Source organism: Sminthopsis crassicaudata, chromosome 3, assembly GCF_048593235.1.
Source record: "Sminthopsis crassicaudata isolate SCR6 chromosome 3, ASM4859323v1, whole genome shotgun sequence".
NCBI lineage: Eukaryota > Metazoa > Chordata > Mammalia > Dasyuromorphia > Dasyuridae > Sminthopsis > Sminthopsis crassicaudata.
In genome coordinates, this window is record NC_133619.1 from 329,834,322 (window position 1) to 329,857,066 (window position 22,745).

The 22,745-nt window shown below is 38.0% G+C and overlaps 1 protein-coding gene across 4 annotated transcripts in view; it reads right to left on the reverse strand.

Annotated features, from left to right (window-relative positions):
* Positions 1-540: 540 nt before the first annotated feature.
* The window catches only part of ILDR1 (immunoglobulin like domain containing receptor 1), a 70,486-nt gene continuing 48,281 nt past the window's right edge, over positions 541-22,745 (reverse strand). The window contains exons 4-8 of one of the 4 annotated variants that reach the window (XM_074301369.1): positions 21,415-21,534; positions 19,669-19,815; positions 11,690-11,821; positions 10,615-11,438; positions 541-1,188 (exon numbers count right to left, since the gene is read on the reverse strand). In XM_074301369.1, coding sequence (XP_074157470.1) covers positions 1,147-1,188; positions 10,615-11,438; positions 11,690-11,821; positions 19,669-19,815; positions 21,415-21,534 — 1,265 coding nt within the window. In that variant the 3' untranslated portion in view covers positions 541-1,146. The remainder of the gene's footprint in view (positions 1,189-10,614; positions 11,439-11,689; positions 11,822-19,668; positions 19,816-21,414; positions 21,535-22,745) is intronic. The other 3 variants (XM_074301370.1, XM_074301372.1, XM_074301371.1) reach the window with 3 other exon arrangements.

The following is a 22,745-nucleotide window of genomic DNA, read 5'->3' on the forward strand; positions in this document are numbered from 1 at the left end:
TATTTGATCTCCCTGAATCATCTCTTCCCATCCAAACCATCCTTCACACAGATGCCAAGTTATTTTTCCTAAAAAATGTTTGATATTTAAGGCTCTTCACAAGCTTGGCCCCTTCCTACACTTAAATCCCCTCCTCTTCAGTTCAGTAATACTAGCATACTGCCACATATAAGCTACTCCACCTCCCATCTGGCCAGTATGAGCTCAGTCTAGAATGTACTTTCTCCTCCCCTTTGATTCTTGGAACCCCTGATTTCTTTTACATTTCAGGGATCACCTACTACAGGAAGTCTTTACTGTTTCTCAGTACATCCCTTTCCCAATGACCTGGAATTCATTTTTCATATATCCTCCATATATTCAAATACTACATGTATGCATATTGTATCCTTGAAGAGAATTAAGCCCCTCGAAAGCACTTTTCACTTTTGTTCCTCTATCTTCATGTTTAGCAGAGTACCTGGTACATAGCAAGAATTTAATAAAGGCTTGCTGATTAAGACAGTCAAACACAGATACAAAGAAGCCAAAACAAAGCCAAACCATCATCACAGCCTTTTATTTTCCCTTGGACCTTTAAATTGATGTGACCCTAAAATAGAATGAGCTGAATTGTGAGGCTATAAATCTAAGGATGAAACAGTCAGAGACTAAGTTTCAACTAAATGCTCCCCTTAGAAAATATCCCTTAGAACTGCTTTATACACAGAGGCACATACAGACCATTTCATCTCTCTTGTTCCTCTTGGGTGTTCAATTGCTTCATCAAGACTTCCCAGTTCTGAGACTGACCTTTGGTTCTGATACATGTAACTGAGTTGAAGACTCATGAAACTGAGTTCTTGGTCAGGCCTATATCCCCATTAATATCTATCTTTGTATCTGCACTGCCTAGCATTGTGCTTGTAAAGCATAGTAGGTGCTTAATAATTGCTTGTTGATTGGCCCCCAGGAGACACTTAATTGCTTATTGAATGAATGAAAAGAGAAGCTAAAAGTCAAATGTAGTAATTTCACGCCATCATGTCACATCAGCTTGGTTCCTGAGGTCCAATCCAGAAACATGAGTTGAGAATCAACAGGGCTTCTGAGTCAGAAAATTAATTGTCATCTATCATGACAGAACAGCCAAGGAGATCCCAGGTATTAAATGATGACACTCCTTCCACTATGGGAGCTTTCTCTCTCCTAAAAAGAGAAAGGGGATACAAAAAAGAATTAATCACAAACAGTGAGGGCAATATTCAATTTAAACCCAATGAATTAACACTGAATTAAGTAAGTACCTAACAGACAAGACAGGAAGTGTATATATTCTCTCTCTCTCTCTCTCTCTCTCTCTCTCTCTCTCTCTCTCTCTCTCTCTCTCTCTCTCTCTCTTCTCTCTCTCTCTCTCTCTCTCTCTCTCTCTCTCCTCTTTCTCCTCTCTCTCTCTCTCTCTCTCTCTCTCTCCTCTTTCTCCTCTCTCTCTCTCTCCTCTTTCTCCTCTCTCTCTCTCTCTCTCTCTCTCTCCTCTTTCTCTCTCTCTCTCTCTCTCTCTCTCTCTCTCCTCTCTTCTCTCTCTCTCTCTCTCTCTCTCTCTCTCTCTCTCTCTCTCTCTCTCTCTCTCTCTCTCTCTCTCTCTCTCTCTCTCTCTCTCTCTCTCTCTCCTCTCCCCCTTCCCCGTTTCACTACTTACTTACTCCAACTGCCACCCTCCCTGACCCTCCTTTGTACCAAACATCTAACATTATGATTTACATGCAGTAGATGCTCATTGTTTGTTTTCCATGTAAATTATAATTATTCCCTGATATAGACAATAACCACCCCTTTTCAGAATCATAATAGAACATATAGTAAATGATTACTAGGAACTAGAATTTACATGTATTTTACAAAAACAGAAAACAAAAAACTGGAGAGTCAATGCATGGTTCACAATTAGGTGTATGAATGCTTTAGATCAATGGTATCCAAAAATCTGAACAGCACGCTAAAAAGCAAAAACATCACCTGGCTGACAAAGTTTCATATAGTCAAAACTATGGTTTTTCTAGTAGGAGCTTATGGCTGGGAGAATTGGATATAAGGAAAGCTGAATGTCACAGAATCAACCCTTTAGAATTATGGTACTGGAGAAGACCTTTTAGAGTTCCTTGGACAGCAAGATCAAATCAGTTAATACTTAAGGAAATTAATGCTGATTATTCATTGGAAGATGAAATGCTGAAGTTTAAATACTAGCTACTTAATTAGTAAAAAAGAACTCAATGGAAAGGACCCTGATGTTGGGATAGAAGGCATAGGGAAAAGGTCATGGCAAAGGATGAGATGGATAGGTAGCATCAAGGAAGCAGTAAACACAAACTTAAGACTTCAAGAAATACTAAAGGAGAGAAGGGCCTGCGTGGCATGTTATGGTCCACTGAGTCACAAAGAGTTAGACACAATTGAACAATAAATAAATCTGACTCAAATAAAAACAATCCCTCTTAGGGATTGAGTGAGTTTGGCACCTGGAGTCTAGATTACTGGAAGGACATATTTATATTACAGAATTAGAAATAAAAGGTTTCTTTAGAGGTCCAATCCCTTAATTTTATAGATGACAAAATTAAGCCAAAACGGCTAAGTAAAGTGCCCAGGGCCATATAGAATTTGAGCCCACTTGATCAATTATAAATTCAGTTATTTTCCTCCCACTGTCATATGTTGCCTCACTTATATTAACTGTCACTATAGCCATGTGGGGATAGGGTGGAAGGAAGAGAAAGAGGAAATCTTTTCATTTGAGCACTATGTCTCTTAATTTTACACAGATGGAAAATAGCTATCAGGGACTGAGGAATTAATTAGCTCTCATGCATCACAAACTTCTCTCACCTTTCTCTTCCTCTCCCCCCATTAGATTTTTATTAGAATACTCAAATTATAAATTTTAAATCACTAAAGCTAACAGTGAGGAGGGTGGGAGAGAAGTGGGATGGAAGAAATTCTCAGACTCGTCTTCTCTATCCACATATAGGCCATTCAGATTTTGCTCAAATCTTCCCAACCTTAAATGCCTGCCTTCCTTCCTTTCTGCCTACCCAAATAATATCTTTCTTGAAGGACAGGGGACCATAATATTTGTTGATGATAAACCCTTTTGGCAGTCTGGTGAGGCCCTCTTTTTTGGAATACTGGTTTTAAATGGATAAAACAAAATAGGATTATGAAGGAAGCCAATCATGTTGCGTGTCTTTGTGCAAATTATATATTCTATCATAGTCACAATATATAATAATGTATATACACCTATGTATATAAACACACATGTAAAAAATTCATGTACGTGTGAGTGAATTTGGAAATGCACACACACAAAGTCCAAAGACCTTAAGAATTCCTTTTTAAACCCCATCTAAGAAGAGACCCCAAGAAACTCCTCCAATCCTTCTAAATGATCTCAAATAATTCTTTAACATGAAATTAGCCAATGTGATTTTGTTTGTGCTTCACTGTTCCACATGAGTTTACTCTTTTCTCCCCAAGTTCTTGAGGGCAAGGACCTTTTATATTTCTCCATCCCACAAGGCCTAACACTGAGCAAGGGCTCAGCAAATATTTCCTAATGATTTGCTTGGCTTGAACGAATTTCACTCATAGATATGCTACTTCTGTATTATAGCAAGAATGACTACCTGGGAAAAACTGTGATAATAGAGACAATATGGTTTAGTGCACAGGGCTCTGACTTTGGAGACAGGAAGCACTGAGGTCAAATTCTGTCTCATACTTGCTAGTTATACGATCTGTCACCTTTCTTGACTTCAGTTTCCTTATCTCTAAAATGAAAGAATTGGACTCAATGACCCATTAAACTTTTATTAGCCAATTTCTGCTCTCAGACTATTATTTTATGAATTCTATCATTGCTTCTCTAAATAATGCATTCTTAAACAGCTGACACATCTGAGTCTTGATTTTTATTTTGTTTTGTTCAACACACAGTCCTTAGTTGAGGCATTATGTCTTATACCATAAAGAAAAAAGGGAACCAGGAGAACATTGTACACAGCAACAATAAGCTTATGTGACAATCAACTGTGATAGACTTGACTCTTCATCAATGAGAGGATTCAGGCTAGTTCCAATATACTTGTGATGGAGAAAGTCATTTGCATTCAGAGAGAAGATTGGGGGGACTGAATGTGGATAGCAACATAGCATTTTCACCTTTTTTGTTGTTGCTTGCTTGCTAGTTTTTTTTTTTTTTTCGTTTCTCATTTTTTCCCCTTTTTGATTTGGTTTTTCTTGTGCAGTATGATCAATGTGGAAATATGTTTAGAAGAATTGAACATATTTAAAAAGAGATTACCTGCTATCTAGAGAAGGAGGATTGAGAGAAGGGAGAAAAAAATTTGGAACACAAGGTTGAATGTTGAAAACTACCTTTGCATGTATTTAAAATTTTTTTTTTAAATTTCTACAAATAAAAAAAAAAAAAAAAAAGAAAAAGGGGAAGTTAACAGAAGGCCACAGAATTTTACTTAGGGCTATACAAGTTCTAACTTGCCCAAGAAGTCAATGTTCTTAAAAAACAGATTGATATCTGTCTTAAATCTAAGAAACTCAGTGATTGGTCCAAAAAGTCTAGAAAGAGAGATAGAAATCTTGAGGTTAGTTGAGAAGATGAAATCACCCTTGTCTTTTACCACTAAAAGTTATGCATGATTTATTTTTCAAAACTGCGTAAATACGACAGCCAAGTGCAAGTGATAAGAAAGAGAGCAAATTCTCCTGGTGACTTCCATGCAAGAAGGTGGTCAGACAAGCTGGACCTTTTGACATTAGAACTGTAAGTTACTACTGGATTTATTTCTAAGAGAACATCAGAAACATAGGTATAAAAAGTATTTAAATATATTTGGTTTCTATTTGTGTTTTATTAATTTGTTGTTGCTTTGAATTGTTTTGCAAATGGCTATTCATAAGTAATTCTGTAATGATTTTAATAAGAATTTGTTTAAAAGTTACAGGATGAGAGTAGAAAAATTCTAGTGAGAAATTCAAGACATACTTTTTTGAATTTCTTTCCAATAACCAAGCTATGAATATGAAAGGACAGTGGGAGGAAATTGTTTTCTAGTCCTTTGGGTAATTATTCTGGTGGTATTTTAAATAAGGTAAACTTTGAGTAGGTGGATTATACCTACTTGTCTTCAATATCGAAGTGGTGGTGACTAGGCAAGTTTCTACGAAAAATACCTAGAGATTTTGGTAAAAAGTATGACATCTTGGCCTATAAAGCTAATGCTTATAATGGGGCAATTGGGTGATAGAGTACTAGACCTGGAGTCAGAAAGATTCCTCTTCCCGAGTTCAAATTGGGTCCCAGACTAGCTAGGTAAGTCATTTCACTCTTTGCCTCAGTTTCCTTATCTGTAACATGAACTGGAGAAGAAAATGGCAAGCCCTTTCAGTATCTCTGCCAAGAAAACTTCAAAGGAGTTCCTGAAAATTTGGACACATTTGAACAAATATGCTAATGCAATCTTTCAGTTTTAGGTCTGGACTTATGCTAAGAAACCGTTTTACTATTTTCAGTCTTAGGGAGCTACCTTGTCACTGAGAAAGTAAATCTTGTCCAAAGTCACATAGGTAATATATCTTAAGAGACTGGTCTCCAATCCTGGTCTTTTAAACTCAAAGCCAGCTCACTGTATCATGTTGCTTCAAAGTGCAATCTTAGGCCATATCAATAGCAGAGTGCCCTGAAGAAGTGTACCAAAATGGTTGTGGCAGCCCTCTTTGTAGTGGCTAGAAACTGGAAAATGAACAAATGTCCATCAATTGGAGAATGGTTGGGTAAATTATGGTATATGAATGTTATGGAATATTATTGTTCTATAAGAAATGACCAACAGGATGATTTCAGAAAGGCCTGGAGAGACTTACATGAACTGATGCTGAGTGAAATGAGCAGAATCAGGAGATCATTATAAACTTCAACAATGATACTGTATGAGGATGTATTCTGAAGGAAGTGGACATCTTCAACATAGAGAAGAGCTAATCCAATTCCAATTGACCAATGATGGACAGAATCAGCTACACCCAGAAAAGGGACACTGGGAAATGAGTGTAAACTGTGAGCATTTTGTTTTTTGCTTTTCTTTCCAGATTATTTTTACCTTCCAAATACAATTCTTCCTTTGCAACAACAAAAAAATTCGGTTCTGCACATATATATTGTACCTAGGATATACTATAAGATATTTAATATGTATGGGAATGCCTGCCATCTAGGGGAGGGGGTGAAGGGAAGGAGGGGAAAAATTCAGAACAGAAGGGAGTGCGAGGGATAATGTTGTAAAAAATTACCTATGCATATGTACTATCAAAAAAAATGTTATAATTATAAAATTAATAAAAAAAAAAAAGTAATCAGCCCTTTTTCTTCTGCTTTGATCAAAATATATCTGAAGTAGGGCTTCTTACACTTTCTACCTATGACCCCTTTTTGCCTGAAAAATTTTTATACGACCCCAGGTATATGAAAGATATGCAAATCAAATATTTACCCCCCCCCCCATTTAGTTATGAGATCACATATGAAGTTATGAACTGATTTAAGAAACTGGGATCTACTAGAGAAAGCTATGGAGACTGAATGTGGAGCAAAGCATCCTATTTTCACCATTTTTTCTTCTCATGGTTTTTCTCTTTTATTCTTTCCTTTTCCAACATGACTGATATGGATATATGTTAAAAACGATTGGACATATAATCTATATCAAAATTTGGGAGGGGTGAGGTAAGAGAGGGAGAGGAGAAAAAAAACTTGGAACTTGAAAAATTAAATACTATTAAAATAAAAAGGAGCTGGGATCTAGAGTACTATATGCAGTTATGGTATTCACATTTTTGAAAAGGTAGAAGACTACATCTAAGGAGTCTGGTGAGGATGGCAAGGGATGTAAACGCTGTGCCATATTTGGACTGATTTGAGGGAATGCATACTATTTAGTGGGAACTGAGAATGTTCTCTGAGCCTAGTATGAGGCAGGGACTAAAAGGATTGACATGATGGTTATATTCAAGTAGTCAAAAGCTCATAGAGCCAGAAGTAACCTCAGAGAGTCCAACCCCTTTATTTTATGGATGGGGAAAATGAGGTTAAAAGAGAAATGTCTTGCTTAAAGTCATACAGTTTGTTGTGTGTAAGGAGTATTAGACACATTTTTCTTGGATCCCAAAGACAGAACGAAAAACAGTGGGTAGAAGTTTCAGAGATGTAGATTTTGATTTGATATACAAGAGGATTGAGCTACCTTGGCAAGATATGAGGTCTTCCAATGATGTTGGGTTGTAATGTAATGTAAATAATGCTTTAAGGAGAGATAGCCATTTAGGCCTAACTGGTACTAAAAAGTCTAGCTTTGAAACTGATTTTTTCTCCTACCATGGGGAAAATTTAAGTTATAAATTATTGAAGGTCACCACCTAGTGGCAAATTATGAAACCAACTTCATAAATCTTAAACTGGGCAGTGAAAGTCATGGCACCAGCTAGTGTGAAAATTATTTCTCTCTTATATTTAATAACTAGTTATTGTGTTAAAGTCAAGGTTTCCCCCTTTTCTACTTTCTCATCCAGAAACCAATCAATGTGGGAAATTTCTCTTAGAGATTTACCCAGGCCAAGATCTACTCAAATAGTAAAAGAATTTCTAATTTGGGGCTAATGGGTACGTTTTTGTGCATTGTGTTTGCTCAGACGGGTCCTGAGAAAATGTTGACTCTTCTTATTATCAAGACAAGTGATATGGATATTATGTCTCTTAGACCAAGATTTCAGTGACCTAAGTCACATACCCCAAGATAGCCCATCTCTGTTAGGATTACTAGGTGAATTCTCACCTTGTCACTGTCCAGACAACCTGAGGTTAGGGAGGTGAGTAGGCACCCCTTTGAAAGACACATAAACTATGACCCTTACCACTATTAGGGGTCTCTGGTCTAAGACAGACAGCCAAATGACCATCCTTCTACTAACAATTATTAATAAAATGAGTGCTGTCTCTCAAATCTTTTTAACTATCACACTAGGTAAAATAATGTTATTGTATCATATTAACTGGTAACAGCGAGGTGATTCAGGCCAGTTCCGATGGTCTTGTGATAGAACTATCTGTATGCAGAGAGAGGACTATGGGGACTGAGTGTGGATCACAACATATTTTCAATTTTTTTTTGGTTGTTGTTTGTTTGCATTTTGTTTTCTCTCTTTTTTTTTTTCTTTTGATCTGATTTTTCTTATGTAGTATAATTGTAGAAATATGTATAGAAGAATTACACATGTTTAACATATACTGGATTGCTTGCTGTGTAAGGAAAGGGGTATGAAGGAATGGAAAAAAAATTGGGACACAAGGTTTTGCAAAGATGAATATTGAAGACTATGCATGTGTTTTGAAAATAAAAAGTTTTATAAAAAACAAAAACAATGAGGGCTGTAGAAGGTGGAACTAGGCTTGGATTCTGATTAAATTCTTTCATTAATTTCACTTGGCCTCATTCTTTCCATCTACAAGATGAGAGAGTTGGGCTAGTAGATCCCAAGATGACTTTTTGGTTCTATCAATCTATGATTCTACAAGAAATCCAGTCCAACAAATACCCAGGGGTTATGCCCAACATGTCCTCTTTGTCTGCCACGTTGAAGCAGCTAAGAGGTGTAGTGGATACCAAGCTGGGGTCCCAAGTTAGGAAGACCTGAGTTCAAATCCAGTTTCAAACACTTATTAGTTTTGTCATCCTAGGCAAATCACCTAATGTGTTTTTAGTTGCACTGCCTGAAAAATGGGGATGATGACACCTACATTGCTGAAATGGTCAAAGACAAAAATATTTGTAATGTGCATAGTGCCTGCACATAGTATTTTTTATTAATATATGTTTCCTATGCATGGCATCTTGGCCCTTTCACCCCTTCTACTATATCTTTTAAGGAAGCCCATATTAGAATAAAAATAGCTAAGTAGTCCCCTGGTGGTGGCCTATGTCTTGGCACAAATCAGATGACTGCCAGGTAGAGAGCAGTCTGCAATCCCATGAAGCATTCCTGATCTGAATCCCTAAAGGTCTTCAGTAGTCCTTCCCTGGCCTATATATATTCGGTTCAGGCCAGTATTATAGTTCTAGGACACTTTGAAACCAGTTCCATTACCCATGATGCTCCTCATCTGGGAATTTTGAGAGGCTTCTGGAATATTCAAACTATCCACTTTCCCTCAGAGAAACCCTTAATCCACTTAGTATAACATCTCTTAGTCAAGAAGTGAGTCATTCTTTCTACCCACCACTCCACAAGGAGACAGAGGTGAGCCCCTCAAAGCCACTTGAGGCCAGACCCAAAGATCTGAGGTCACCTTATATCCTAAGGGCATGGATAGGACTTTCCTTTCAAGATAGAAGTAGGTAGAAACTCCTATAGGGATTATCCACAGCAGCCTTCTATAGACCATTCTGAACTCAGCAACATGGGGAAAAGTGGCTTTTGAAGAGGTTCCCTAGTGATTGCTTCAATGTATACCGTAGCAACACACACCACTGGCTTTCTTGTCACTCTCTTCCCCAAGCAGACATGACCTTTTTCTATTTTCTGAGCAATTGGGTAGGGAGTAGGAAGCTTATGTTCTACAAATTGTTAACACCACCTTCTAGAGGCAGAGGGATTTCCTCAGTTGTAAAATGAGGAAGTTGTAGGAGATGATTTCTCAGGTCTCTTCCCGCGCAGGGCCCCATGACCTCAGAGTTTGGGAACCATGATTAGTGAGCCAGAGATCAGAAAGTAGCTCTGATAGTGCTTTGAAATTAGTCACTGTCATTTGAATAGTGTTTCATGTATATTATCTCATTTGAGGTAAATATCACCATAATTCATTTGCCCCTTCTTACACAGGAGGCAACTGATATTCATATGGTCATCTTAACCCCAAGACTAATGCTTTCTCTACAATCTGCTGGGGACAATGCCCTTTCTAAAATTAGGCCCCTCAAAATCACCTTCTAAGAGAGTTTCTGTCAGAGACATTTATTAAACACTTCCTTTGAATATAGCATGGCAAATGTTTTCACTATTGTAAGCTCTTTGAGGATGAGTATTACAATTCCACTTTTGTTTTTGTAGCTCTACTGTTTAGCAGCAGGATTTGAGATCCACCTCTTCTATTGGTTAGCTAGGTGAGCCATAACCTCTTAATTTCAATCTTCTCACCTGCAAAATGGAGATTATATCCCCTATCCCATTGGATTAATTTTGAGGAAAATGCTTGTCTTTACAACAACATAAATGTAAATCAGTATTAGCCAGTCCTTTCAGAAATCAGATCCTCCTCCAAATCTGATCTGCCACATTTTCAGTGGATAGAGGGTTTGTAAAGATGCTGTAGATATCCAGAAAAAAGAAAGTGCTTAATAAATGCTTATTCTCTAGCTGCCTGGACACTTTGTAAACCTTGTTGGTCACCCCTTGCCTAGGAAAAGTCACTGTTTTCATGAACATTAAAGACATCTAAACTCTGGCAGACCAATAGGTCTTCTTTTTCAAAGCCCTACCCTCACATAGAGTAACCCCCAGGCTCACCGAGCGCCTTTCCACATTCCCTTTTTTCCTGACATTCTTGCCTGGAATGACTTCTAGAGAGTGATAGCTCGGTGGCTTCTCTTCAGTCCAGCTTGAAGGTGGAGGAGGACGGTGGGATTTCCGGCCTTGATGATACTGCCGCTCCTTTTCTTCTTCTGAACTCCAAGAGCTATGGCAAGATGGTGGGGAATAGCTTCGGTGCCGGTGGCTACCCTGTCTGTAGGCACTTTCCCTCTGGCCTGGCCGAGGATGCCTCCCTGGAGATCGATTTCGTTGGGTTGAGTGGCTGGAGCTCCAGTGTGGCTGTCGGGAATAGGACCCATCATCACTCAGGCTATCAGAGTATGGCCTGGAGGAGGGTGAGACTTCCTCCCTGGAAGTCCAATGCCTTGCACCCTTATATTTCTCATGACCCCTGTGCTCTGAGGCTTTGGATTTTGGCCATGGTTCCAAGGATCCTCGACGGAAATCAGAGTAATAATTCTGCCTTCTCTCCTGTTTCGCCTCATCCAGAGCCCAAGGTCTCCGGGAAAACTGGGAGCCCCACTGTTGCTGAGATGATTCACTGGTTCTCTGGGAGGAGGGAAAGTCTCTGACCAAGGGGGGAAGGTGAATAATCCTGCGTTCCACGATTTCTGAACCCAGGGAGGACAACATGCTGCAGTGACGAGCAACTCTTGCTTTGTGGGTTGGTGGGAGGGCCTGGGCAGGGTTGAATTTCTGCAGCTCCTTCTCTAAGTACTCCAGCACTCCATTGGCAGCAGGGGGGTGAGTTGGTGTTGGGAGCACTGGCATCTGAGGGAAGCTGGCTGGTGGAGAGAAATCTAAACACAAAGAGAAATGACAGTATCATTGTATGACAAGTCCCAAGATAAACTGATTTCCCTCACTCATGGGGTACCACAAAGTCCCCTGGAAGACCCTCTTTATTTGATTTTCAAACTGTTTGATTTATACTTCTTCTCCCTGAGCCATAATAATCGATATTGTTTTGTTTTGGTTTTTTCCATAAAGGCCCCATGCAGACCAATTTCTTACCCTCAGTCCACCTACATTTCTTTGGTAGGGGGTTTACCTCGCTGCAGCAGCGGGTTCATTTGGTAAGATGAAACCTGGGAGCTCCTGTCAGCACCCCAGTAGAGGGGTTTTTCCATCATCTGGGGGATTAGTGCCCGAGCCTGCTTCATAAACCGGTGCCGGGCCAGGGCTGCAAGGGGAGAAGGAGAAATGATTACCTTCACCCTATGTAGTTTCTCGACCCTTTATGAGACAAGAAAGCAGTATGGTGTGGGAGGCAGGGAGGAAGGACTGGGTTTGGATAAGAGACCTTGGGTTTGAGATCTACCTCTTCCATTGGTTACCTAGGTGAGCTAGAACCTCTTCACTTCAATCTTCTCATCTGCAAAATGGAAATTATATCCCCTATCCCATTGGATTAATTTTGAGGGAAATGCTCTATTGACTTTAAGCAACATAAATTGTATCAGTATTAGTCACCCTTTCCAGAAAACAGATCCTCCTCCAAATCTGATATGCCACATTTTCAGCAAATAGAGGATTTGTAAAGATGCTGTAAACACCAGCTAAGATCAATACTTCCATCATCCCTGACATATGGATTCTTCAAAGGGTTTTCACAGGGAATAAAAATCATTTGCTTTTAAAATATCACCACTTTGCTTTCCTCCAAGGTGACCCAGAATGTATTTTATCAAGCATGCAAATAAATTTTGGCAACTAACCAAGATGGCATCCAGTCACTAGCCAGAAATAGAAGGCACAAACACACCAAGTTATTAAGGACACAGGCCAGGAAACCTGGAAGGGCAGAAGGAAGTATATAATTCTATAATAATGTGCCCTCTGCTTCCTCCCAGTATATGAGCATTGAATGTAGGAAGTAGTCAAGGGAGTATGGTGATAACAAGGGATTCAGAGAGTAGCTTTCTGCCCTTCTCTCCAGTAATAGTGTTTCAAGGGTTGGAAGGGAATTTAGGAGTCATTCCTGAGAAGTAGACTTGCAGTCTCCAATTATAGGGAGATTCATTATCTTGGAAGGCAGTCTTTTCCACTTTAGACAACCCTAATTAGATTTTCTCGTATAAAGTCCAAACCTATTTCTGCAGCTTTAATTCACTGTTCCTGACCATTCACTGTGGTCAAGCAAAATAAATATAATCCCTTTTTCATATGACATCCCTTCAAAGACTTGAAGAAATTTTTTGTCTCTTCCCCTCACAACCCCTACCTCATCTTTTCTTCTCTAGGCTAAAAATTCCCCAGTTTCTTCACCCACACTGCTCACTAAAGGGGGTTTCTTCAGTGACGGGAACCTGGTAGGAGGAAGGAAGGGAATTACCAATCCCTATCAAGGGTAAAAGAAGAAAGGTACATGCAGATGCAGAAAGTACTTGTATGTTTCAAAGTGGAATGTAATTGCTCTGGCCTCCTTAAAAGAACATCCATGAAGTCTTCAAGACTGCCTTTCCAAGCTTGTCTCACCTTGCACCTTACATCCCTAGCCTTTGTTATTTATACCAAAAAAAGCAAGATACTAGGTGGGGCTATGCATACAGTGTTGGGTTTGTAAGTTGTGAAGACCTCAGACATTTGAGCCTGGGCAAATCCTTTCACCTATTTGCCTCAGTTTCCTCATCTGTAAAATGAGTTAGAGAAAGAAATCGCTATAATATCTTTGCCAATAAAACCCCAAATGAGGTCATCAAGAGTAAAACATGACTGAAAACAACTGAACAATGGCTACAACAATAACAAGAGGAGAGTCCAGAGAACTGGCTGCCTGAAATGAATAATGAGTGAGATTGAATATTAAGGTATAAGTTACTGCTTCTATGGTAAACAAATTAAGGTGCTATAAATCTAGAGTACAGAAAGTAGCACAGCAGCAGCCCAGAAATATTCTGTTTTCAAAGGAAGTGAACACAAGCAAATTATGAGAAGTATCTGGGTGCCTAAGGGAACATGTTGGCAGAGGCTCCTAATACTGCATTAACATCCCTTTCTTTCTTTTTTTTAGTAATATTTAATTTTTCCAAATACATACAAAAATAGTTTTCAACATTTATCTTTGCAAAATCTTGTTTTAAAAATTTTTTCCTCTCTCCCCATGATAGTAAGCAAACCAATAGGTTAAATAATCAAGATCCTTTTCATATAATATGGAGGATGCTTAATCCTTCATCCTAAGTAGTAACATTTCTCTGCCTATTCAATATTTCCTCTTCACTAGCACTAACATGCACTTCCAGGAAGCCTCCAACCTCTTGTTTTCCCTCATTATCCTGATCCAGATATTGACTCTACTATTCCCTCCTTCACTCTCACTACTATTCAACTCCATCTTTCCCTTCTTAGGCTTCTATTACTGCTAAATGCCCCTCTGCTAATTTTGTTGATTATTTCATGTTATATTATGAGCACCGCCTCCCCGATATTATTGACCTTTTATTATAGATCCACAAAATGGTTTCTCCTTACTTCCCACCATATTACTTTAACAGGAATCTAGCTTTTCTCTGAGATGCTATTTCCCTTATAATCCTTTCAACAGAAGCCCCTTTTTCTTCACTTACTCATAAGCTAGCAAAGTATCAATTCACAGTAATTGCGGCTCATATTTATATAGCATTTCACAGCTTACAAACTCCCTTCTTCATTAAGTCTCATGAAGTATGCTCTAATTATATTTTCATTTTTATAGATAAGAAAACTGAGATTCAGAAAAAATTGTATGACTATGGGCAAATTACTTAACTTTTAAGGGTTGGGGACATTACCTAAACCAATTTGTTCTAATTTTATGTCAGGTAATTTTTTCCCCCCTATTATATTACTGAGTCATTCATCAAACATTTATTAAAAATTTACTATGTACTTGGTATTGAAGAAGATCTAAAGATAAATAACATAAGGTTTTGCAGAGGTATGGGGGAGGGAAGGGAAGTTCACAGATATGAAACAATGCATAGTCAAAGTTTTTTTTTTTTTTAATGTATTGATCAGTTTTGCTCTTTTTTTCTCTTCCTTTTTTGATTTTTTGTCTTAAAAAATCCTTATTATATGGAGGAAGAGTATAGGATATATGGAAAAATCCAGGTTATGTAAAAACAAAAGATCTCATAAAAATTTTAATTTTTTTCCAAAAATGTATTTTTAAAAGAAAGAAAAATAATTAAGAAATGGATCTTGCCCTTAGAGACCTTACAAGAATACTATATGCTCAATAGATTCTGTTTTATCAGATATAAAGTATCCCCCTGGTGTATAAACCCTTGGGAATAATAGATTGGCTGCCCTTTTACCTCTCATTTGTTGTTTTTCTAGTCCTAAACTTAGAACTAATTGTCCTATTTGTTTTTAGTTACCATCACTGATTGTTTCCATTCCAAGATTTCTTCCCCTCCCATCCCCAGTGTAGAATGAGAGGTCTCCCAATTTTTCCCTTACCTTCTAGCACTAAGCAATGACACAATCCCTTTCTGGTGTCCTAGAGTTTTTTATGGCTACAACAGTGGAAAGCAAAGTGGAGGATTAAAGTAATAGGCATCGGGAAAAGTTATAAAGCTTCAAGAAACCCCCACTACCTTATAATAGAAGTTATCCTTATAAGGAAGAAGATATCCTTATCACTGAGTTTCTCTCAATTCTGTAATATTCATTCCTTTCCCCCTCTTTACTTCACTACATCCTAGTTTAGTATCCTCCTAACCTGGACTCAGAATAGCTTCAGATTTCCCTGACTCAGGTCTCTTCCCCCCCCAAAACCATCCTCCACATAGCTGCCAAAAAGAGATATATAAAGCACGCATCACTCCTTGCTTAATAAAATTCAATGGCTCCTTGGACTTAAAGAGTTGGAAGGAACTTTTGTTTAACTAATTCATTTGCCCCCTTTCCCTTTCCATTTGAAATCATCTTTAATACTTCCAACTTTCTTGCAACAGCATACAAGCATATCTAAATCCTTACTGAAGTTCAGAGTGCTTAAGTGATTTGTCCAAGGGTTCTAGGTTTAGTGATTTTTTCCATTACACCAGACTACAGCCCTCCTTTCATATTCTCATAGGGTGAATGCCATTCTCCCTCTATCAGAACTATACTTTCTAGAGAATCTTGCATACTTCTGCATATTCAGAAGCACAAATCATAATGGTCATTAGGATACTATAAAAAGGAAGGAAGCCTTAAGCATAGCATCCATCCTGGAGTAAAGGATACTTCCTTATTTGCTCAGTAACAGTTAATACTAAAGTCAGGTTGCCATGTGGATGGAGTCACTGACTGACTCATGTGAACTGAGGAGTCTCACCAAGAAATGTCTTCTGTAGTCCTGACCCTGTGACTGGGCTTCCCAACATGGATTTTGGCTAAAGTATTAAAAGCCCCCTTAATAATGAAACTTCCCTCCTCTCCCTCCCCCTAAGGTGAAATGTATGAAACCATCTTCAGCTATTAATAGCAGAACACTAATTATGGATTATGGAAGTAATCCCCTACCAGTAACTTGGGAAAACTAGAACAATGGCTATAAATAGGAGGTAGGGATGTGTCCTCTTGGGCAGCCCCAATGTCCTGAAAAGGATAGTGGAAAAGTACAAAGATAAACTCAACTGGTTTTATGAGCACAAGTTCTCAGAACCATTCCTTGCAGAGGTAACCAGGGTCACAAAAACCAACCACCTCAAATCACCAAAGTTCTGGCCAAACTTATCCCCCTCCCAGTTGCAACCTTGAACTCCATCCTCATTTTACAGGTGAGGAAACTGAGGCCCAAGGACATTTAATGACTTGCTCAGAGAGGGACTCTTATCCGCCTGACTACAAGGTCAATACACTATGCATTAGGCCATTCTGCCTTAAAAAATAACAGAAGATGTTTATATAGGACTTTGCTGGCCATACCCCCAGCTTGGAATTCACTTTTCTTTGAATCCTAGATTCCTTCAAAACCCTTATACTTTCTATATAAGGCCTTTCCCTGATCTTTTCTTGCTGTTCATGACTCTTCTCCCCGCTCCCCACACCCTTGACTTTGTATATATAGTATTACTTATATGTATAGACATTGTTTCTCCTGAAAGCATAACGTCCTTGAAGGCAAAATTGTTTCATTTTTGGCTTTGTATCCATACTTTCCTACAGTGCCCTCCCAAACCTAATTAGGGTCAACCAGGGCAGTTTGTTGGCATATTGTAGTTGCTAAAAAATGTTCAATAATGGATCAAATTACTCCTTTCCCTTCCCTACCCAATGATCTTTCTTCCTCCTCTCTAAATGAAATCATTTCTCAAAATTATGTCTCTCTATATATAGCTTCTCTCTTGTTGAGTTATATTTGCTATCAATCTCAGAGTTTCAATTTGACTCCCAAGTTTATCCAAGTTTATCTTTATCCATGATGTCTTCCCCAATCAAAATTCCAATATTGGAAATTTCTAGCAGATGACACATGAGCATTACAAGTACAACAAATCTAAGACTAAATTCATCAATCACCATTCTTTTATCTGGCTAATGCCTCTTCCTTACTTTTTCCTATCAAAATAATAACAATACTAGTCCGACTATGCTCCCAGTTGCCAGGCTCACAAATTTGAAGTCATCTTTGGTGCCTCCAACTGTCTTGCCACAGTACCTAATCATCTCTTAAATCCTTAAGATTTAAAGACAATTTAAAGGCAATAGTTTTTCCCTTCCCAATTTCCCAAATCCATCCCTCTTTTAAGAAAGAGGCACCTAGGTGGTTCAATGGATAGAGCATGAGGCCTAGAGTCAGAAAGACCTGAATTCTTTCAAATCAGGCCTCAGACATTTTACTATGTGACTTCATATAAGTCAATTAAATTGTCTGATTTCCTTAACTGTAAAGTTGAGATAATAATAACACCACCTAACTCCTAGGGTTTCTGTGAAGAACAAACGACATGTTGGTATAAGCATTCAGCACTTGCTAGCTGTTATGTTCTCCCCTATTTTTCCTACTTTCCCTCACTTTATGCCTACATTTCCTCTCCTATATTATTGTGATAGTTCCTAACTAGTCTTCCTGTCTCTGGTTTCTCCCTGCCTTCAATATATACTATACACTGCCAGAAAAATAATCCTTTGAGCACATGTGAATCATTTAATCTTTGAGTCTTAGTTTCTTACTGGGAATAAAAATACTTTTCCCACCTGCTTTTTGCAAGATCATGAAAGAAATGCCTTAAAGTGCCATATAAATATTACTCACGTACTTCTTAGATCTGGCTATCATGTTATTCAAAACTTTGACTGGTTCTCCATTGTCTACTAGAGTCCATTCTCCTTATCCTGATTTCAAGACTCTGCATGTGTCCAATATCCCTTTCTTCCTTTAGCTATCTCTTATCTTTTACAATAATCTAATCTTAAATTAGCCAAAATGAAATACTCTCTATTTCATTAACAGACATTTTGCTCTCTCCTAACTGTATGTGATTTTCTCATTACTACATCTCCTATTCATCACCCTTTGAAATCCTATGCATCATTCAAGGTTCAGCTAAAATTGCTACCCCTTACCTGTACCCCCCCCCTACTCCAAGCTCTTCCAAGAAAATTTCTAATTTCTCTAAATTTCTATAGTCTTACCTTTGTAAGTTATCCTATGGTACTTACCATATATTGCCCTATATTATAGCTGTTTGCATATATCATCTTCCTTTCTAGACTTTATTTCTTAAGGGCAGGAGCCATGCCATATTCATTTTTTAAATTTAGATAGATATATATGTGTGTGTATATATATAATTTTTAATTTATGGAGTCAATGTAGTAAAAATGACAATTTTACCTAAACTAATTTATATGTTCAATGCCACGTTCACATATACTCTATTTCAAAATGCTGAAAATAACACTTTATACAAAGGAGAATAAGCACATATTAAGCTCCTAAGGGCCATGCATTATGATAAGCACTTTATAAACATTATCTCATTTGATCCATACAAGGACTCTGTAAATGCCCAAGAAGTATCTGTTGAAGGAATACATAAACAGAACAGAGCCATAGCATGGCCTTCAGTTCACCTCAGAACTGGGAAGAACTAGGTGTGAGTTCCATGAGACATTCTACATGCAGGACACTGAGTATGTGCTCAGGCAGTTCTCTAAATCTTTGCATCTCAAATTTTGCATCCAAATATTGCAGAGAAGGAACCAACCTGTATCAGTGGAGGGAATTTCCTAGTCTAGAAATTCCCTATACTATGGAAATTACAGATCCAGATCCTATCTCTATTGTCTTCAGAAATATTCTATGCCCCAATGATCTATGTTGATACAAGAATGGTAGACCTGTTAACATAAGTTATGTAAAGGCTAATTGCTCCCTTAATATAGTTATGTTATAGACATGTTAGCCTCGTTCTTACTAAACTGACCATGGCCACTTGTAATATGAGCCACCTCCACTTTCAACCCACCTTCACCCCACCCCATCTCATCCAATAATTTTTGAAAGACCCATTGGGAGAACACATCCCATTTTCTTCTTATCTCCCCTCCTCTGTATTTATCTCAAGGGAACTAGCTCACTGTGAGTAGTTCTCTAGGCATATCAGCAGGAACAAGAAGCATAAAAAAGGCTGCATAATGTGCTGGTGATGGCCTTGAAATCAGGAAGGCCCAGTTTTAAATCCTGGTATCCATACTGACTGTGTCATTTCATTTTGGGGGGCATCAGTGTAAAATTATATAAAATTACTAGTTGGACTTGAAAACCTTTAAGTAAGTATCTTTATGTTCTTGTGTTCAGACAACTTCCTTATTTTAAACATAATTTTCACTTCAATTGATTTCTGGGCCTTAGTTTTTCATTTGTAAAATAGGAGGGTTGAATTGGTCCCTTTTCAAAAATGACACACTATAGTTGTAGGAATCTGGGAAGAATGAATAGAGGAAGGGAAAATTTGGAGGATTAAAAAAGAAAAAAAACAAAAACTAATTTTTTTACCAAGTGACTTCTGGGCAAATGTGCCTAAGAAAGTTATTTCCCAGAAACTCTCTCACCTTCCTCAGGGCAGCAGCACCGGGTTGGACAGCAAGGACAGCGAATATAGCAGCAACAATACTGGGGGCAACACTGGCACCAGCATACGCTGACTAGCACGATGAGGAAGATGGCACCAAGGATGATGAAAATCACTGTTAGCCAGTCTGTAGAAAGCAAGTCAGAGCCAGTTAGTCATACTCCAGGCCTCTGCTTTCTATATTGTAAAACCCCTTTTATTTCCCTCACTCAATGACTCCCTGAAGCAAGTGTAGAAAAAACAAAATCTCATATCCTGACAATAAAGTTCACTAAATTCCAGAGAACTAAGGAAGCCATCTTGGTACCTGTGCCTCTTAACAGAGAGTACTATTCCTCTTGCACAAAATGAGACATAGTTTTTTAAGGACATTATCTTAAATATATATTTGTTTTAATTGATTATATATATATCCAGACATAACTATGTGACTCTGCACACTCATCTCAATCTCAGCCTCAAGTTGCCATTTAAGATGGCATTTTCAAAGACTTACAAGAACTTTTCCAGTTCTAAGTTTATAACACTATGCTTCTATGATGCATTTCCCATGTCTGGAATGTCCTTCTTTCTCATTTCCTCCTTCTTTTCCTTATTTCTTTCAAGTTTGAGCTAAAATCCTATCTTTTGGCCTTTTCTGATCTCTCTTGAAGTTAATGTCATTCTTCTATTTACATAGTTGTTTTCATATTGTTTCCCCCAGGAGATTATGAGTTCCTTGAGAGCATGGGGCATCTTTTGTTCTGTCTTTGCATTAATATAGTGCCTAGTATATAGTAAATGTTTGATTGACTAATCCTGATCCAATTTCTTTCTATGAGCTTTTCACTTGCCTTTTTCTCACCTCCTGTAAAAATCCTTCTGAGATGAGTAGGGCATTCCCACAGAGTACCATTATTTAGAGGTACTTGTAACATTAGGCTATTCTGAGAAACCAGAGATGGGCCATCAATTTTCCTTAAGCTGGTGAAGAACAGTAGGAAGACCCAAGACTGAGCCATAGAGACAGAGAGGGTAGAAACATCTCAAGTATAATTACTTGTAAGTCATGTAAGTTCTCTATACTTCTTGTAACTCATCTAGAAAATTTCTTTTAAAATTGTACTGTTTCTCTGCTTCAAAAAAGTTACTATTATTGCTGCAGCATAATTTTGTACTATTTTTAAACAGTATTATAAGTGCACATGTGCTAAAATTCTATTTAGAAATAAGAGAATTATAACTAATCATTCAAAGAACCTAACCTGAGAGTAAGGGTCCCTTCTTTGGGTAATAATCCCCTTTAACAGTTAAGTGAAACTTAGGGATCCATCTCAGAATAATATTTTTAATTGCATAAAATGAAATACATATGATTTTCAAGGAAATCAATTATGTAGAAATCAAGCTGTAATTTGTTTTTCATTTAAGTTTACAAACTCCTTGAAATTGTCCATGAACCTGTGTTTGGATTTTTTAAAAAAATGTATCGGGGTGAGGGGGGTGGGGAGATGAGGTGGTGAGCGGGGGAGGAGAGCAGCTAGGTGGCGCAGTGGATAGCTCACCAGCCCTGAAGTCAGGAGGACCTGAGTTCAAATTTGACCTCAGACACTTAACACTTCCTAGCTGTGTGATCCTGGACAAGTCACTTAACCCCAATGGCCTCAGCCAAAAAAAAAAAAAAAAAAAGAAAGAAAAAAATGTATCAGGGTAACTACCAACAGAGAAAAGAGAACCTAGTACTTACGTAGAACAATGAGCTTCACTTCCTTATCTGGATCTCCAGAAGTGTCTCCTGGAGCCTCAATGGCACAGTAATAAACTCCATGGTCCCACCACATCACCTCATTAATCACAAGATCTGCTCCTATGAAGCAAGAGAAACAGAGGAAACAGACTAATCAGGCGAAAGTGCTGAATCTTTTACATTGTCCTTCCAAATCTTGTAAGAATCACTCATGGCCCAGGCTTTTGCCTCAAAAATATTTTCTCTTAAGTAGTTATTCTCCTACAAGATTTTTTTCCCAAAAAAAGGATCACAGATGCAGACCTGAAAAGGACCATAAAGATCATTATGTAGTCCAACTTCTCATTTTATTGAGGAGTAATTGATACCTAGAAAGGGCTAAGTGGCTTGCCCAGAAATCAAAAGGGAATAAGGATCAGACGTAAGATTTGATCCCAGGTCCTCTAACATCAAAATTACTATTATTTACCCTCATACTATGTAGTGATTATACTTTCTTGGTCAACAGTGTCTTAAACATAGGGCAACCAGCGGTGTAGTGTATAGAGCCCCAAGGCGTACTAGCTATGAGCAAGGCATTTCAGCCAATTTGACTCAATTTTCTCATCTGTAAAATGAGCTGGAAAAGAAATGGCAAAAACACCCCAAAATGGGTTCCCAGAGTCAAAAAGGACTGGAAAATACACACACAAAATCTCTAATAAAAAGGAGAAACTCAGAATCTGAAAGTACCAGTTTAGTGAACTTCATCAGTAGTAAGAGAGTTCTCCCCAACATAGAGCTTAGGTTCAATGTATATCAGTTGACCAGAACTAAAAGTATTTGGAAAGTGAATGTTATCTATGTAAAAAAGACAAACTGCTATAGAGAAAACAACTCTTGATTTGCATATAAAGAGTTAAAATTGAAACCTGCTAATTACCTGCTGGTTACCAAATGACCTTTTAGGCTAATCTCTTAATTTCTCTACCTTGAAACTTCCATACTTATAAAGAGAGCTTTTAATAATAAGAGTTTACAAGTCTTAATAGCAATAAATTAATAAATAATAGCAATACAATAATTAATAATACGCATTTCCTTCCTTAGAAGAAAACAAGCATTTATTGTCTACAATGTTCCAGGCAATATGCTACTTTATAAACTTTACAAATATTATTATTATTTAACAATAACCTCGGAAGGTAGATGCAGTTGAGGAAACTGAAGCAGAAAGAAGTTAAGTGATTTGACCAGGAAGTATCTGTTGCCAAATTTGAACTCAGATCTTGATTGCTGGCCCAGCCCCTTTATCCACTGTACCACCCAGCTGCCTCTAGGGCCTTCATCTA